Source organism: Maniola jurtina, chromosome 20 (assembly GCF_905333055.1).
Source record: "Maniola jurtina chromosome 20, ilManJurt1.1, whole genome shotgun sequence".
NCBI classification, from domain to species: Eukaryota; Metazoa; Arthropoda; class Insecta; order Lepidoptera; family Nymphalidae; genus Maniola; species Maniola jurtina.
The window spans coordinates 3,600,484-3,618,888 of NC_060048.1; the positions used below are offsets into that span (position 1 = coordinate 3,600,484).

The following is an 18,405-nucleotide window of genomic DNA, read 5'->3' on the forward strand; positions in this document are numbered from 1 at the left end:
AGATGACAGATCACGAACAAAATGACATCGCTCAAGTGGACAGGTATTTTAAAATAAGAACAAAAATATGTACTCTAAAATAAAACTTAACACCTAAGCAATACGTCTAAAAACTTGACTTTTGAGATAAGGTCAAACTATTATTACAAATCTTGTACATACGAGTACTAATATATTTAGCGCAAGTGTTTACAAATGAAGCGGGTTTATTTTCAAACTTTATGAAATTTTTCTTTGTGATTCTTCGTAGGCTACGTTTAACAGGGCTCTCTCCGTCACTTACTCCATACAATCGTAGTTCCAATTTCATTCGAAATTTAGTTTCTAGAATAATATGTCTGCAAAATTTCATGGACTTTGGTTGCTTAATATTCAAATGAAATTGGAACTACGTTTGTATGGAGCGAATGACGAAAAGACCCCTCTTGAAAGGGTAGCAACTAGCAAGTTTTATGCACCTTTTATATATGAAAAGGCTTTTCATATGAAATGGTCATACCCTAGTATGCCTTTAGGTCAGGTATAAAGGTCTATCCCTCTATCTATATAAATACCTTTGTATCATGACCTTTTTCAACAGAAAGGTTATAACGGCTATAATTTATTCTGGAATACATTCGAAGCATTTAATTTATTTAGAATGTTTATAAAATGTTATTTTAGCACATTTTAGTTCTAATTATTTAATTAAAGTGTCAAAATAACTGTCTGCGCTTTGAAAAAGCTGGTGTGAGCTCTGAAACTCGACGTTCAAACTCAAACATTCTTTTACAAACAAGAGTAGGACAAACGATAGAGTGTTTGAGTACGGTTTGTTAAATTAAAATTGTTACTCTTCAGACGTAAATGTTTGGGATTACTTTTTTTATACAAAATTATATTCTGAATTTTGTCTATGGTTGTGGGAACATTATTGTAGCCGTAAGGGCTTGGGTACATAAATTACAAGCGCGATGGTTGCGAGAAAAATTCACGGCAGCCATACTGAAAAAAAAAAACTGGCCAAGTGCGAGTCGGACTCGCAGGAAGGGTTCCGTACCATCGTACAAGAAACACTTTGAAGTTTTTTGATCCTGGCAGCCATTTTGAATATTTGTAACCCCCGACCCAAAAAGAGGGCTGTTATAAGTTTGACGTGTGTATTTTTGTATCTGTCTGTGGCATCGTAGCTCCTAAACTAATGCTCCAATTTAGTTTTTTTCGTTTGAAAGGTGGCTTGATCGGGAGTGTTCTTTGCTATAATCCAAGAAAATCGGTTCAGCCGTTTGAAAGTTATCAGCTCTTTTCTAGTTACTGTAACCTTCACTTGTCGGGGGTGCTATAGGTACATTTTTAATTTACACTTGTATTATTTGTTTCTGTAGCGGTAATAATAAATCATTCAAAATCTATAAGTTTAAGTCCCTACAGTTTATGTGACGTGTGTAGGTTTTGCAAGGGAGTTACACTGCAGATCTCGATAGCGGTGGTACTTACTACCCACACGCGTTCAGTAGTGTATAAATCTAGAATGTGGTTTTTAAAATCCCATGGGAATTCTTTGATTTTCCGGGATAAAAAGTAGCTTACGTCCGTTTTCATTATGTAAGCTATCTCTGTACCAATTGTCAAAATCATGAACCTAATACATAAGAGCCATCAAAAGGTAACAGACAAACATACACACACACACTTTCGCATTTATAATATTTATTTTTGTATAGAAATAATTTACGTATCTACATTACTTTGGTATATATTATACCAAACCATACCAAAGGGAAACTATTCTTCCGTGATGAGATGTATTGGAAAGGTTTGTTTGTCCTCGTTGGCCGCTGGAAAGCTTATTGGAAAGGGGTTGCTAAAGTTTGTTATTATTTTCGGGAAGTGTTCTTTTAGTTTGAGTTAAGAGAGGGCTAGAGACTGGCTGTGGGGCAGTGATAAGCTGTTACTTATACCCTGTTCACACGCGTTATAAACACTGAAATATCTTTGTGGTGACCCTTTTTTTGGCGAGGGGGAAATTGGGGAATTCTACCCACTAAAATACTTCTTCAGCACATATTGCGCGCGACGCCCATCTATCCAATAGTCCTTACTCCCTGCCTTCATGCACCTGCATGTAGGCACGGCAGCTTGTGCCAGAGCAAGCCGGCAACTTCTCAGGCTCGCCGGCTAGAGCCACAATCCAGCCACTCGCGACCTCTAAATCCTATCGCCAGGGTCTATTGGATATATAGCGTCTATCCAATAGACCCTGACGATAGGAAAAGTGTGCTAAAGTCTCTAATTTCTAGTTGTAATCAATATTTAAATACATGTTATACATTGCAGTACGGCAGTACGAGTACTGACTGTATGGCGCGACCATACTTCTGTCATAATGCGCGAACTTCAGAAGGTCTATCTATTCGAAATGAGCATGTTTCATTCATTGCGTTTGTACTTTGTACGATGAAAATTCACGCAAAACTGTGATGGTCGCTGATCGCAAACTATCGAAAGACATTAGGGCAATTTTTCCCTGCATTTGCCTACGGTGGTAGTGTGAATGCACCGTAATATGAAGCTAAAGTAGGCAACGACTCCATTAACAAGGCACTACATTACATTATGTAGTTGTATGAGTAAAGGTAATAGCAATATGTACAGTTAGAGAGCATTTCGTGTTTTACGACACCGAATAACATTTTTTATGCCCGACAACCGCGTTGTTTTGTCTTTTTGGTGGGAACATTTTTACGATTTTCGCGTTTTGTTTTTCCTTATTTCCTGGCTTATGGTCGTGACTGTTTTCAGTAAAAGGCTTTGAATTACTTTAACTTTCTACTTCCACAAAAGTTAGAAGGCGTGGATGTTGTACTATATGCTATAATGTATACAGTTCATCATCATGATCATCACAACCCATCAGCGACGGCGCACTACTGAGCACCCATATTCGGTTTAAATTCCTCTTCCTCCTCCTTGGGTCTCTTCTCGGGTAAATCACCCACTGTACAAGTTTAATTTTTACCTAACGTCATCTGATAGGTATGGTTAAAACTTAGATCCTGGGTACACATATTTAACTTTTCAGAGTATTTATGTATTTTAAGTGATTAAAATATCATTTGTTCTAACGGTAAAAGAAAACATAATAAGAAAACCTGCCTGAGAGTTCTCCACAGCGTTCTCAAAAGTGTGTGAATTTAACCAATCCGCACTTGCCCAACTAATGAGAAGTATACAGACTTCTGTATTCTGAGGTTTAGAGGTTATAAGCGAATATACAAATAAACGTGGATCGTGGCGTTTCATATTATTGAGAGAGAAAAAGACCGTTTTTATTGAACAGGTCGTAAAAAAAGTTATACGACAGAATATTAAACAGAATACCTAAAGCTTAGCGGGCTAAGCCGGGGCAAGTCTGCCGCTTCGCACTTACTGGGACAATATTAAAAAGCTTATAACTTCTTTTAGCCGACGTCGGTGTTATTAAATAAAGCCGAAGTTCTTGAAGACGGCTCTGCTTGGAATATTAATTACAGGTTTTTCTCAACAAAAGAAACGTAATAAGATGTAAGTAAGTTGCCTGCCTAAAAGTGAAAAATCCCCGGTTCAAATTCAGGTCTAATTTAATGGGATCCGTACGTTTCAAATACGCACTGCTTAGATATGGAATGCCTTTCCAACTTCCGTCTTCCCCGCTAGCTATGGTCAAATAGCCACGTCTGCATCGTACTTTTAACCCCCAACCCAAAAAGAGGGGTGTTATAAGTTTGACATGTGTATCTTTGTATCTGTCAATGGCATCGTAGCTCCTAAACTAAAGAACCGATTTTAATTTTTTTTTTTTTTTTGTAAGGTGGCTTGATTGACAGTGTTCTTAGCTATAATCCAAGAAAATCGGTTCAGCCGTTTGAAAGTTATCAGCTCTTTTCTAGTTACTGTAACCTTCACTTTTCGGGGGTGATATAAGTTTTTTTTATGTACAATTGTTATTTGTATGTCTATTTGACAGTGTAATTCTGTGGCTGTGAGCTGTAATAAGTAGATAATTCTGGTCAGGCTTTTTGTCACTTAAAAGGTGCAAACTTGGGCCAGCAAAAAAACCATACCTATATAAAAATCAGCCTTCAAGTTGTTGGCATTGGGCATGTTGGCATTCATTGGGCCAAAGCTGTATAAAATGTCCCCAACATAAACATACTGGGACACTTATTCGCCCATACTTCTTATCCGTCTAGAATTTGCCAAATACACAAACTCAATTCTAAATTCCAACGGATCCCATAAAAGTGAAAATACGAGTGAAAGCTCTACCAATAATACCACTTCCTTGCCAAGACTAATAAAGCTGAAAATCTCGTCCAAGTAACGAAATAAGGCTGCACTGATGGGACAGAAGCCTTATTAATGCAAATAAGAAATAAGAATTCATTATTTAAGTGGTTTTTTGAGTTACTTTTAGTGCGACTTACTCGTGTGAAGTTTTTTCCAGATTCTATTAATTTTGCTAATTTGTGGGTAAATAATAATAGATAGTACCCGTGCAAAATCTACTGCCACCACCTGCAACAGACAGGGTCCAAAATAACAGTGCTTCAAATCACTTTGAATAAATTAAATTACTTAAGTATATTTAAAAAAATATTTTTAGAAAAAACCTATAGACATGCAGATCTATTATGACGTAGACATCCGCAAAGAAAGGATTTGAAATTTGAAAATTTAAAATAGAGGTTTGAAATTTGTCTAGTCTCGCGGTCGAAGTCGCAAGCTAGTTTTTGAAAATTAAAAAAAAATCGCTTTGTGGCACGACCCTTGGTCGAAGCGTCCTACCAGATTAGACCAAAGATAAGAATTATAGAGTCCTTTGTCGGAAATCGAATACGGGACCTGACTCATGAGATCACAGTGCTCACTACTGCGCCAAAGAGATCGCCATTTTCGTTTAAAGGAAATATTCTTCATGCTGTTTTCTCGGTAAACAAAATATCTGAGCGAAACTCTCTTTCTTGTTAATGCTTCAATGCACGAGATTTTTAATAAGTGAGGACGCTCGCTAAATAAGAGCGTTCTCACACGGATACTATCCATCATTTTAAATTGAAACAGGGGGTGTATTAATCATGGCTAAAAATGTTACTATTACAAAATTAATAACAAAATCCTAGATAAACGCGAAAGTTTGTATGTATGGATGATGTATGGATGTTTGTTACTCTTTCACACAATAACTACTGGACGGATTTTACTGAAAGATTATGATAGATTATACCCTTGATTAACACAAAGGCTGCTTTTTTTTTAAGGGATTGTTAAAAACCTATATCCACGGGAACAGAGTCGCGGGCATCAGCTAGTTAAATATAAATAAAGCTTACGAATGGAATCAATACAATGGAGAAAGATAGGATTTTTAGTTCTTACAGCCGTAGACTCTGAACCATCCTATATCTAATAAAAATCCCTTGACCACAAAAAGTTATCGCCAAAAGACATGCAGGCGGCGCAAAACCAGCATGTCCATCAGTACACGACTATCGTTTAATAATGGTGATAATAATAATAATAATTACTGGATATTGGACATTCAACAAGTATGTATGTATGTATATGTTACGGGCAACGTGATTAAATGGGCATTATTAATAATACCCGACAAGTAACAAAAAGGAAAACTCAAAATGTGCATCGATTACCTTAGTCCTTACCTGAAATTCTAGCTTGTACAAGACAGGGAATTTCCGCCGCTGCTCGCAGAGTTTGGGGAAGTTCTTCAGCTCGACGGGCCGGTCCGGTATCGTCTCCGATATCGATCCGTTTTCATCGGCTGCGGAATTAAAAATAACTTAAAAACCTTTCAAAAAAACCTTAGGGGTAGGGCAGACATGACGCGCGACGATAGCGACCCGTGACGACCGTGAATATGTTAGACTACATCATCACTTACCACCAGGTGAGATTGCAGTTAAGGGCTAACTTGTATCTGAACAAAAAAATGTTATAGCTGGCATTACGTAATAAAATTCTAGGCGGTTGCGAAGAGGACGTGTCTGTGCGTGGGTATTATATGAGTATGTGGTTATACTTTTCTTACCTAAAGTGCTCGAAGTGAAAACTTGGTTCACAAACTAATTCGCGGCGGTGTAAGCATCTCCCATCGCACCTTACCCCATACCACCAAATAGATTGTTAAATTATCTACTGCGCAGGTTTAAGATTAGACTTCTTTCACGTCACCGTCGCGGGTCTCTGCTATCGCGCTTTGTGTTTGCCCAAGCCCTTACTTGTGAGTTAAACTAATTACAGTAGCAGCGTTAGTGGATTGACTAATAATTACATTGGTACAAATTCTATGTTATATCGTAAGGTTATGATAAAATTCGGGTTTAGATAAAAATTGCGAGATTTTATTCGAAATCTGGGTTATACCCCTAATTACATAAGCACTAACTTATTATCATTAAAATTGTAAAAGTCTGTCTGTTTTTTTATTTTTTGTGTGCTCATTCCAATTTAAAACATGGCACTGATTGAGAAAAAATTGTTTATAGTTAGAAAAAAAATAAAAATTGCTCATAATATATTTTACTTTATACCGGGAAAAGGTTATTATCACTGAGTACTCTAACAACATTTTTTTCACTTTCCACGGCCGTTATTATATTAAATTGAGTTACAATATTGTCATAATCCAGATTATGCTTCTAGGCTTTTAATGAAAGCACAACATAACAATAATTTATGCACTCTGTGAGAGATATTAATATTTATTATATCAAAAATAATGGATCTTAATTTATCGATTCAGTTAATTTCTACGATTTGTTAGTACCAAAGGTTTTTTAATATTTATCATTTGCTAAAATAGCTGTCTAAATAAGTACGTGGTTAATTTTAAATTATACTATGATTATTATTATTATTGCTACTGCCTATTACAACGAGAACATCATGTTATATATTATATATATAAAATCAGTGTTTGGCCGTCTGTTCTTTGCCTACTTATGTGATCGCGAATCATTCATTCGATCGAGTTGTAGTTTAATATAGGTACTAGTCTTGTATACTATACTATTATAATATTTTAATACTAGTATAATATTATAATATTTTTCCATTCTTAATCAATCTAAGCCTTGATAATCGTTAAATGATATTTCACATTTTATTTGATATTTCATGGTTAATACTAATTCAATTAAACGTAGTTCAATTTCCATATACAATATTATTCAATCTCTACTAGTCGTGTATAAGCGAATATGTTTAGCTACGTTTCCAAAGAAATTATTAAACAGAAAAGTAGGACGAAGCCAAGTTCCTTTGCAAACGAATCCAGAACATAGTTTCCCAGTGACCGAGCAAAAGTTGATCCTTTTTGTTGTGAACTAAAATTCTGCGTTAGAATAATACCTACGGAGTTTAGAATTCATATGTTAAACTTATTTGAATTTTATTTTCATATTCTTCAACTCCTTGCTTGTTCGAGTTATAAAGTATCAGGATGCAAGCTATAATATGTGTGCTAACTTTTCACGGCCCAACAGTTTAACCGATTTTGATGGGTACAGAGTTAGCTTACCTCCCGGGAACGGACATATCCCGGAAAATCAAAGAGCTCGTACGGCATTCTAAAAGGCCCATCCGTTTAACCGATTCGTATGTTTGGTTCAGAGGTAGCTTGTGTCCCAGAAATTCACATAGGCAACTTTTTTGCCGAAAAATCGAATCGATTATTATTATCAGCATGTTAGGAAGGATTAGGGTGGATTTTAATAAAAGTAGAAAGATTATTATTCAAATTTTAATTAAAATAGAAAGATTATTATTATTCAAAAGTATTTACTTATGTATATTAGAAGTGCTTTTGAATCATTAAGTTAATCTACCACTGCACCAGTTCGTTAATTCAATAGGTAATATAAAAACTTATAGGCACCTGTTATATTGATTAGGTCGGAGTGCCCATGTATGATAGTATAGAATATGCACTAGTCAATAAGTACACTATAGGTATCTGTATGATACCCATATACCGTGTTCTTTGTCAGCGGTTGGTTCATTACGGGGAGACAATAGGCGGGTATTAATTGGGTTTTGTATAGGAGATGGCTGCCTTGATAACAAGTATTTGTTTATATACTACTCGGTTGAATGAAGCTATTGAAATTTCTAAGCTGATATCGTAACTCATTGTACATGCTATCGTAAAAGTTCATAATATATCAAGGAGCGTTGAAAGTTTAGCGTAAATCTACAAAGAGGTATCCATTATAATGTTATTAATACAAAATTAGCCTCGATAGCTCAATGGTTGAGGAGCGGACTGAATTCCGAAAGGTCGGCGGTTCAAACCCCACCCGTTGCACTATTCTCGTACCCACTCCTGGGACAAGCTTTACGCTTAATTGGAGGGGAAAGGGGAGAACAGAGTATTAGTCATTATTAGCCATGCTAATCATGACTAATTCTTTAAAAAAAATACAAATTAACTGATCTATACTTCATTAAACATTTTGAAAATAAAAAAACATAAAAAAATATGTTAATCAATATTATAAACATTCATTTTTGTGTAGTAGTTCGTCTTTTAACTATGAATTTGCATATCGTTCAGCTGATTGAAATAAATTTTTGTGCAATTGTTGTTGATACTTGCGTGACGGTTGCTGACATAGTATTATCAACGTAATATAGACGGCGTGCTTGGTAAAAACAATTACAATATTTTCCCTAAACTATTTGGAAGTCGGGAGATAATGTTTTTGTTCGTTTGCGGTTTTTATACTTGGCTAAGCACGATTTCACGGTTTTACGAACGTCTCAAGTATCTACAAAGGAATCTTTTTCTTCCCTTTACCTTCCCAAATTATATTTATTTCAAGCAGGTACGTATATATGTTACAGGCTCCTTTGAGATACCAAGTTTCTCAGCTTTTTTACTTACTTTATGATTAGTTTTCATATTCTAATGAGAAGAAACTTAAGCGATCTTTTGAAGAACTTTTTTCGAATGTATATCTTACACTTACTTAGTAAGTTTTATCTTTTAACTGAAATTTTTAAAAGAAAGACTTAATTGACCTGTTTGTGTTGTGATGGAGTGTTTTTGTTTATTCAAACACAAGATATCTAATCTAATTGTATTGTGTATTAAATCTTAGAACATCCAGATTTATGCTCGAAGTTAGCGCTAACTCTATAACCAAACTTTATACATCAAGACTTGAGACACTTTGTATAATTTATGAGACATGCTGCATTATGGTAGGACTATAATGCAGTATACTATTTCATAATAAAGTTTCGCAGCTCTATATTTGCACGAAATTACATAGACAATCTAAAAAGACACAAAAATGTGTGCGGTTCTTGCGGCTTGTTGTGTAATGACATGGTAGAATAAAATACAAAAGGTCGTACTCAAATTCCATCCGTTTGGACTATATTGGGATTCATATCATTGCTGTGCTACGCAGTGCTACGCAACGCTGCGCAACGTAGCGCAGCGTCATAAGACGCTTTATCATCATAATTATTCAAGTACTTTGACATAATCAGTTAAAATAGGCAATTTTTTTAGACCACACACCAATCAGTGCGCCAATTAAACTACCCCTGTAACGTATTCTTTCAGCTTCCTTTAATCAATTAGGCGAAACGAGGAAAGAGCGATGAACTTCGAAGCTTTTTTCATTACGACATTTACACTGGTATTCATAGTCAAGATATGGGCTTTTTAGGGGACCGTTCAGACGACATGTGTCAAATTCAACTTGAAATTATTGCATCAAGGTTGAATATAACAAATACAATGCCGAATAAATGGCCCCCTAAAAAGCTATCTTGACTATGAATTCAAGTGTTAAATTACTAGCGTAGCGTATAAATGCCGTGATCTTTCCAATTCATAGATGAACTTAGCTGACGAATCAATAGTAATATTAAGTTTTTTTCAAAGATTTCCTCTCGTCCTATACAAAAACTGTTAAAACTTCTTTATTCCTCGGATAAAAATTGACGATTGAAAAATTGGCGTAAGTTATTTTGTTCAAAGACTTATTACTATAAATATAAATGTATTATTGTTTGTCGGAGTATGCCCGACTAGTTTCGAAATTCGAACCCATCTAGGGTCCTTATTCGATGGGTCTAAGCTCGCGACGCGGCGCCCAGGAGGACCCCAGATGAGTTCAAAATTAGTCGCGCATATTCCGACAAACACGTGAGATAAGCCGTCATTATACTTATTTATTTGAAATATATATCACTCAAGATAGTTTAGACGATATGTTATATAAATATTTAGCTTCTATTATGGTTTTAGATGAGTTTGTTTTGTTATTGTTTCGAACTAGGACATTCCTAAATTTAATAAAGTGCAAGTTCAGTAAACCATCTACGTGGCAAAAAGCATTAGTTCTAAACTAGCGTAGATATTAAAGCGTTCCTAAACACGAAACAGTATTAACTTACTCTCAGGTCTAAACGTCACCCGGTCTGAAATAATAAAATAGGACATTAAATCAATGTCTACAATCCATTGCCCGTAAAGCGGTACTTTATTGGTTCTATTTATTCTTTACTAGCTAAAGGTAACGAGTATGCTATGTCGCAATATTAAATCTAACCATTTATAGTTACTGCTTTTGTATAAACTGAAGTATGCACTAAAGTTTATGAGTTTTTGTTGAATCATATCGTTTATTTGCTTCAATTAAAACTTAATAGTATTTGCTTACATTTGATGTTTGATCTTATCGTTTGATTAAATAACTAGACATTAATTATTTAGCTTAACTTTGACAAGGTTATATGTACATTACTCAAATTATTGCTTAATTTTAAGTTTGAACATTAGGTATTCAAATGGATTTTCAAAACAATCCAATCTAATCACTACATTTACGTAACTACCTACAAATAACTAATAGCTCTTTTAATCGATTTTAACACGAATTTTGAAAATCGTAACTAAATTCTAAAACTATTTAAGATTAACCTACTTATTTTTGAATATTTTCTGTCTTAGACTATTTCAACATTAGTTTAAGTAGGCACTAACTAATTTCGACAAACCTGTTTTTATTCTTGAATGGTTTCTAGCTTGTGTCTACTTGTGAAAATTTTGAAAAGCGCACAGGTGCCTCCGATGAATTTGAAATTTAGTATAATTTAACGTAAGTATTTTGAACTTAATCACGAATATGATTTTTCATATGTTCAAAGTGATGTTTGCGCCAATTTTCGTTCTGATATTCGTGATTAGGTGGTCAAAATACGTAAAATACCAAATTTCAGATTCATCGGCGGTATGCGCTTTTCGGAAATGCACCCTTTATTTCCTACAAAGACATAGCTGGACATGAAGTGAAATTTCAGCGAATTTTATTCATATTAAACATTAGTATTAAACATAGATATGAAATTTAACTCATTTTAACATTTATGAGAGTTATTCACAAACACGTAATCTGCATTTGTTGCGGGTCGCGAACACTCAGGGTTTAAAGACTCGGTCATACAAAACGCGTGACTGAAGCTGACTGAACGTGGGCACGGTTTGTAATATATACAACTATACAAGATAACGCATAAATGTCAAACTGCAGAAGGCGACACCATAGCGCAATTCTACGCGTCACGAAACGTACTTCTCCATACAGTTTTTCATAATATAACAACTGTGGAGTCATGTTAGTTAAGGCTTGAGTGCCCGCCATCTAATACATAAAATGTGATCGTTCAGTAATTGCCTCAGTATGTACACAAATACAAATAACTTACAAGCGTCCTCAGTGGCAGTAGCTACTAGAACAAGCCTCATTCTCGGCTCGTGACTCTCGGGCAAGCACGAGATATCGTCACGTGTTTTGTTTGACCAGGCCTTTAGTCCCATACATTTCATCATATTTTAGTTTTCGCTTCACGTCTGCAAAGCTTTTGCAAAGTTATTTCATATTTATGAAGGTTTCACTTACCTTTAATGTAGAAGCAGGCGTTAATGTACATGGAACAAAAACAGGACATATTAGTTTTTCAATGAATATGTCTATATTTTTCTTCATTCATCCATCCTAAGCAGATTTAAAGACTAACTCGTTTACTGACTCATCAACGCCCATCAACCTAGAAAGCTGAATTTTTTCACAGTGGTTCCCCTTGTAGACAAGGAATAAGGTCGGATTTTTAAAAATTCCCACGGAATAACTAATTCACTACCCATATTATGCATGTGAAAGTGTGTTTGCATGTTGATTTATTGGTTTGTCCTTCAATTACGTTGCAACGGATTGACGTGATTTTTTGCATGGGGATAGTTAAAGACCTGGAGAGTGACATAGGCCTTTTTTGTCCCAAGAAATCAAAAGGAGAGGGAGAGGATTTAGGATTAGAATATTAGTTTGAATATAAAAATAGGAAAAATGTAAGGCTTTTGGCTTTGGTGGCCTGCAACTACCTCTATGTTACTACACACTAGAGGAGCATTCCAAACAAAAAACATTGTACTTGATGTCTACTTTAACCCAATTTCCGTTTGATATAGCCCCTCTATAGATAATTACACAATTCAGTTTGGTTTTACAGCTGGTTGAAGACGGTATTTGTTTGGGATAACCGAATATATCAAATTCCACGCTAGTATTATAAAGGCGAAAGTTTGTGTGTTTGTTTGTTACTTCTTTATGCAAAAACTACTAGACGGATTTGGCTGTAGGAATTTGGAGTCGAGATAGATAATATCCTGGACATACATAGGCTACTTTTCATCCCGGAAAATCAAAGAGTTTCCATGGGATTTCGAAAAACCTAAATCCAAGCGGATGAAGTCGCAGGCATTAGCTAGTTATCCTATATTATGTGACGTGAAATCTAAAAACTGGCGATTCATGTGCTATCTAGCGTCAATTGTAGGAACATTTGACGCCTGCCAGTGACGTCACAACCTCGACGTTTGGTTATAAATCCCCTAGGCCGGTCACATACAGTCACATACATACAGGAAGTGTCGTGAACTGTGACCGCGGCATCTCGGCGCCGCTGTTTGACCCGCGGCCCGAGCACAATCAGTGCGATAAATCTCTGTCGCGGTTTTTGAAACGCTTTGTCGACGAGAAAGCCCTCAGAAAGTATTGTCTCACTGATTGTACTAAGCTGATGGGCACTGACAAGATTTATTTTATTAACCCCCGACCCAAAAAAGAGGGGTGTTATAAGTTTGACGTGTGTATCTGTGTATCTGTGTGTCTGTGTATCTGTGTATCTGTCTGTGGCATCGTAGCGCCTAAACGAATGAACCGATTTTAATTTAGTTTTTTTTGTTTGAAAGGTGGCTTGATCGAGAGTGTTCTTAGCTATAATCCAAAAAAATTGGTTCAGCCGTTTAAGAGTTATCAGCTCTTTTCTAGTTTTCTTGTAGAAAAGAAGGTTAGATAACCGTTAGGTTCTTAATATTATGTCAATTGACAAATGTCAAGCTGTCAAGATGGACGTTGCCTAAATACATAATTATTTATTTGAAAATGATGTTTTGGAAAACTCAAATACTTTGGATCGTCGGGGGTGTTATAAATTTTTAATTTACACTTGTTTATAAAGAGATAAGGTTTGTATGTTTGGATGTAGGGAGTAATCTCCAAAATTAATGATTTTATTTTGAAAATTCGTTCACAGATAGATAGCTACATTAGCTTCAAGTACTAGGCTATAAATTTTACAATTTAGCAAAACAGAAATTTTACCTCAAAATCACAAATTTATAGTCAAACCATCTCACTAATTGATGTAACTTAACCTACAATTACCTTTTACTCTGCTGGAACATTTTACTGCCGTCTTTCTCTTTCGATATTAAGTTTCAATACCTTGTAAGTGTGTTTGCATTTCGCTGAGAGCATGTTCATGTTTGGCCGCGAGCGATATTTGAATCCTTGAAATTGGATCAAGTTTGCCGCCCTCAGTCGCGACGCTCTGACGCCTCTTTGACCTGACCTGCTTTTTATTCAGTATGGTCTAAATACATAAGCGAATTTCTTTCAAGTTTATCTAGGTGCTAGCGACTGCCCATGGATTCGTTTGGCTAAAATACTAGTTTATCTTCTTTATTGCTTTGCTTGATGATGCTCGCGTCTTTGTCTGCGTGAATTCAAGATGTCTTCAAAATCCCGTGACGACTTTTCAATTTTCCAGGATAACAAGATAAAGTTGAAAACTAAAACCCGACTGCAATCGTCTTAATAAACGCTGAAATTTAATGTAGTAAAATAGTTTTTCTGATGCTTAGTACCTAACTACCTACCTATATTTAAAAAGTTTAATGTTATAGTATACTTATGTTTATGAACTCAGAATTTTCCCTCTTTCAACAGAAATACATACATACATAGACTGCTAAAATCATAACCCTTCCTTTTGGCTTTGCCGCAATCGGGTAAAAAGTTGCCTTGGTCCGTTTCTCACTATCGGATATCACTCTTACATACCAAATAGAAGTTTGTTTATCCTCCTAAATTTTCTCTTGTAACTTGAACCGACTCTTTCCGCAGCCTCCTTATGGAGGAGGGCCGAAATGGCCTTCCCGCAGTAAATATACTGTTTCCGAGAATCGTGATAATACGTGCGTAGTACTCAGGGACGTTTAGCGGCGTATTAGAGAATATAATATTATGTTAACGTACAATAAGGATTTGTTGTGTTCATAACAGATAATTCCCTCAGAAGTTAGAATATTTACCTATTCTTATGGGAATTAAAAAGGTCTATTAATATCTAAGGTCACACCATCAGCATCGTCAACCACAGAACTTCAAATATATACACTTTATCGTCAACCAATTGACGTCGACTACTGGGCATACGTCTCTTGTAGAAATTTGAACACCATGGTTTTCCGCTGCCTGAATCCAGTGACTCCCTGCGACTCGTTTGATGCCATCTATCCACCTTTTTTTATTTAGATACAAGTTAACCCTTGACTGCAACCTCACCTGGTGGTAAGTGATGATTCAGTCGAAGATGGAGGCGAGCTGACCTAAAAGGGGTATGACAGTTTTCATTAGACCCATACTCTTTTGGTTTCTACACGGCATCGTACCGGATCGCTAAATCGCTTGGCGCTATGTCTTTGCCGGTAGGGTGGTAACTAACCACGGCCGAAGCCTCCCACTAAGAGGTGGGTCTACCAACACTTCGCCGTACAATGTTAGATCGTTATTCCAGCATCTTGGGACCCCAACGTCTATCAGTTTTTCGAACTATGAGCTTTGCCACCTATTGAGCTATATCGGTTACTCTGGTTCTCTTACGGATCTCTTCATTTCTCATCATCTCAAGACCAGCTAACGCTAAAGGCTAGTTTGTGCACGCTTCACGCTAAAGCTATGGAAGAATTTGAGTGCAAACTGGCATACTTTAGGTATTACTAGCTAGCTGATACTCGCAACTTCGTCCGTGTGGATTTAGATTATAATTTCCATGGGAACTCTTTGATTTTCCGGGATTAAAGTAGCCTATGCCACTCTGCAGGTATTGAATGAATCTATTTATCTTTTCTGAAGCCTAATAATTTCCACAGAAAACTTATTCAAGTAAGTAAGTAGGTACGTAGATAACTTAGTACTCTTTGCATAATAGAAGCAGGAAAACGAAAAGATTGGTTTCGATTAAGGAGATGGAAGTTAGAAATCTTTTATTCTGATCCATCTAATCTGATCTCTCGGGAATAATAAGTTATCGTAAAATAAAACCTACGGAGCGTTTCTTTTCGTAAGCGAGACTCGAGAGCAGACTCGATTAGTATTTTATTCAAAGGTATACCTACCCAGCTGCTAATCGTATTAACACTAATTTTTAACCCCGACCCAAAAAGAGGGGTGTTATAAGTTTGACGTGTGTATCTGTGTATCTGTCTGTGGCATCGTAGCTCCTAAACTAATAAACCGATTTTAATTTAGTTTTTTTTTATTTGAAAGGTGGCTTGATCGAGAGTGTTCTTAGCTATATAATCCAAGAAAATCGGTTCAGCCGTTTGAAAGTTATCAGCTCTTTTTAACCGATTTCCAAAAAAGGAGGTTCTCAATTCGTCGGAATCTTTTTTTTTATTTATTTTTTATTTTTATGTATGTTCCCCGATTACTCAAAGACCCCTAAACCGAAAACACTAAAACGTACAAAATAATTTTTGTTTAGCTACACGTGTGTAATGTACCTAGGTATGAAGTCGGGCGAGCTTCACTCTTGGATTTCTAATTTTGTTTTAATATGCTCGCTCGACTTCATACCTAGGTACATTACACGTGTAGCTAAACAAAAATTATTTTATACTTTTTAGTGTTTGTGGTTTTTGAAGTCGGTTTTATTTTTCTTTTGAATTTTTTTTTTCTTAACCTTCACCTGTCGGGGGTGTTATAAATTTTTAATTTACACTTGTATAGTATGTACCTATTATATAATTCTTTGAATATCCAACACTAGTCCTTTCACTAAAGGTTGCCTGGTGGAGATTGCTCTAAGCAATAAGGCCGCTTTTGCATACAATTGTTTTTCTGTTTCTTCCTTTTGTGTTGTGTTCCTTTTCACGTTTTGTATGCAATAAAGATCTATCTACTCGTATCTATCTAAATAAATAAAATAGTTTCCTCTAATAATGTGATATCAACTAGCTGTGGCATGTAGAAATTGATATCTGAATTGCCCCAGTTCGAGTCAAGTGCTATCCAGCATCGAGAGAGAAGCGTTCCTGCTACGTCAAGAATTTCTCACTTGACACGTAGGTACCTACTCTGAAAACATGGACCGAATTCGTTAGTGAAAGTACACACTCGTATATTATAGTTCGTCCAATATCCAGATCAATATGGCCCGGAAATCTACATAAATCCATACTTATCCATACTACTATTATACATACGAAAGTGTGACTCTCTGTCTGTCTCAGTTAGCTTATATCCCGGGGACTGGCATAGGCTACTTTTTATCCCGGAAAATCAAAGAGTTCCCACGGGATTCCCAAAAACCCATCCGCTTAACTGAATTGTATGTAAGGTACCGAGGTAGCTTGCGTCCCTGTAATTGACATAGGCAACTTTTTATCCGGAAAATCAAACAGTTCCCACGGGATATATAAAAACCTAAATCCACGCGGACGAAGTCGCGGGCAACCTCTAGTTCAATAATAATATCATGCCATTATTAGGTATTTACAATATTCTCGAAAGCTTTTATGACGTGGTCTAATAAGCCCCTGTTTTACGTCATAACTAAAGGGCGTGTTTATTGCGAGAGGGTATCTTACTATCAAACCCTTTTCAACTTAAGTGCAAAAATTATGATAGGTACAAGTTATAAGAAAAAAGCCGCACCCGTACATAGTTTAAATTTCACCGACACGTACAGTTTACAAAGCGTTTTGTCTATTTATCTACTTGTTTCCAATTTGAACCGGTAGGATATGGAACACCTTCCACGTCTTTATCCGTGTTAATTTAGGTTTTAAAAATTCCGTGACAAACTTTTGATTTTCTGGGACAAAAAATAGTCTATGTCTATCCCTGAAATGCAAATTATCGCTACATACAGAACACAGATAAACAGAGACGTATAGTTTCGCATTTATAAATAAGTATAGATTAGTATGGATTATTTGAAAACTTTACTTCATTTCGTAGGCATTGAGTTGAGTATAATTTTAAGTTCCCGCTATGAGATAAGGATATTCCGAATTACTTGATTATAATGATCATCGGTAGACATCGCTAATTAGCGATAAGGCCGCCTTTTTAACCCCCGACCCAAAAAGAGGGGTGTTATAAGTTTGACGTGTGTATCTATGTATCGGTGTATCTGTGTATCTGTCTGTGGCATCGTAGCTTCTAAACTAATGAACCGATTTTAATTTAGTTTTTTTTGTTTGAAAGGTGGCTTAATCGAGAGTGTTCTTAGCTATAATTCAAGAAAATCGGTTCAGCCGTTTGAAAGTTACCAGCTCTTTTCTAGTTATTTCTGTAACCTTCGCTTGTCGGGGGTGTTATAAATTTTTAATTTACACTTGTGTATCTTCCTTCTGTCTGTGTTTTGTATTCTTTAATGTAATCCTTCTTGTGGCTGTGCAAATAAAGTGTATTTATTAGTATTATTATCATCCCATCACCAGGCCACTATTGAGCACGTCTGCTCTCATATTGAGAATATATTAGATATGATATGAGATATTTTCCTTTACCGCTAAAGCTGATATTGAATTGCTTAAAATGCACATAACTCCGAAAAGTTAGAAGTGTATGTCCGAGATCAAACTCCCGACCTCCCGAGTAGGAAATTGACGTCTTTACCACTAAGATATCACGGCTGAATTATTTAGTATATCTAACGTATCTTGTGCTGGTTTCCTCTCAATGTTTTCCTTCACTTTTTCCTTAAATACAAACTGTA

The 18,405-nt window shown here is 35.9% G+C and overlaps 1 protein-coding gene across 3 annotated transcripts in view; it reads right to left on the minus strand.

The window, feature by feature from the left end:
* The window catches only part of LOC123875500 (receptor-type tyrosine-protein phosphatase kappa), a 144,175-nt gene that overhangs the window by 21,726 nt on the left and 104,044 nt on the right, over positions 1-18,405 (minus strand). The window contains exons 1-3 of one of the 3 annotated variants that reach the window (XM_045921354.1): positions 11,958-12,033; positions 10,453-10,476; positions 5,682-5,800 (exon numbers count right to left, since the gene is read on the minus strand). In XM_045921354.1, coding sequence (XP_045777310.1) covers positions 5,682-5,800; positions 10,453-10,476; positions 11,958-12,006 — 192 coding nt within the window. In that variant the 5' untranslated portion in view covers positions 12,007-12,033. Of the gene's footprint in view, positions 1-5,681; positions 5,801-10,452; positions 10,477-11,957; positions 12,034-18,405 lie in introns of those variants that run through there. The other 2 variants (XM_045921352.1, XM_045921353.1) reach the window with 2 other exon arrangements.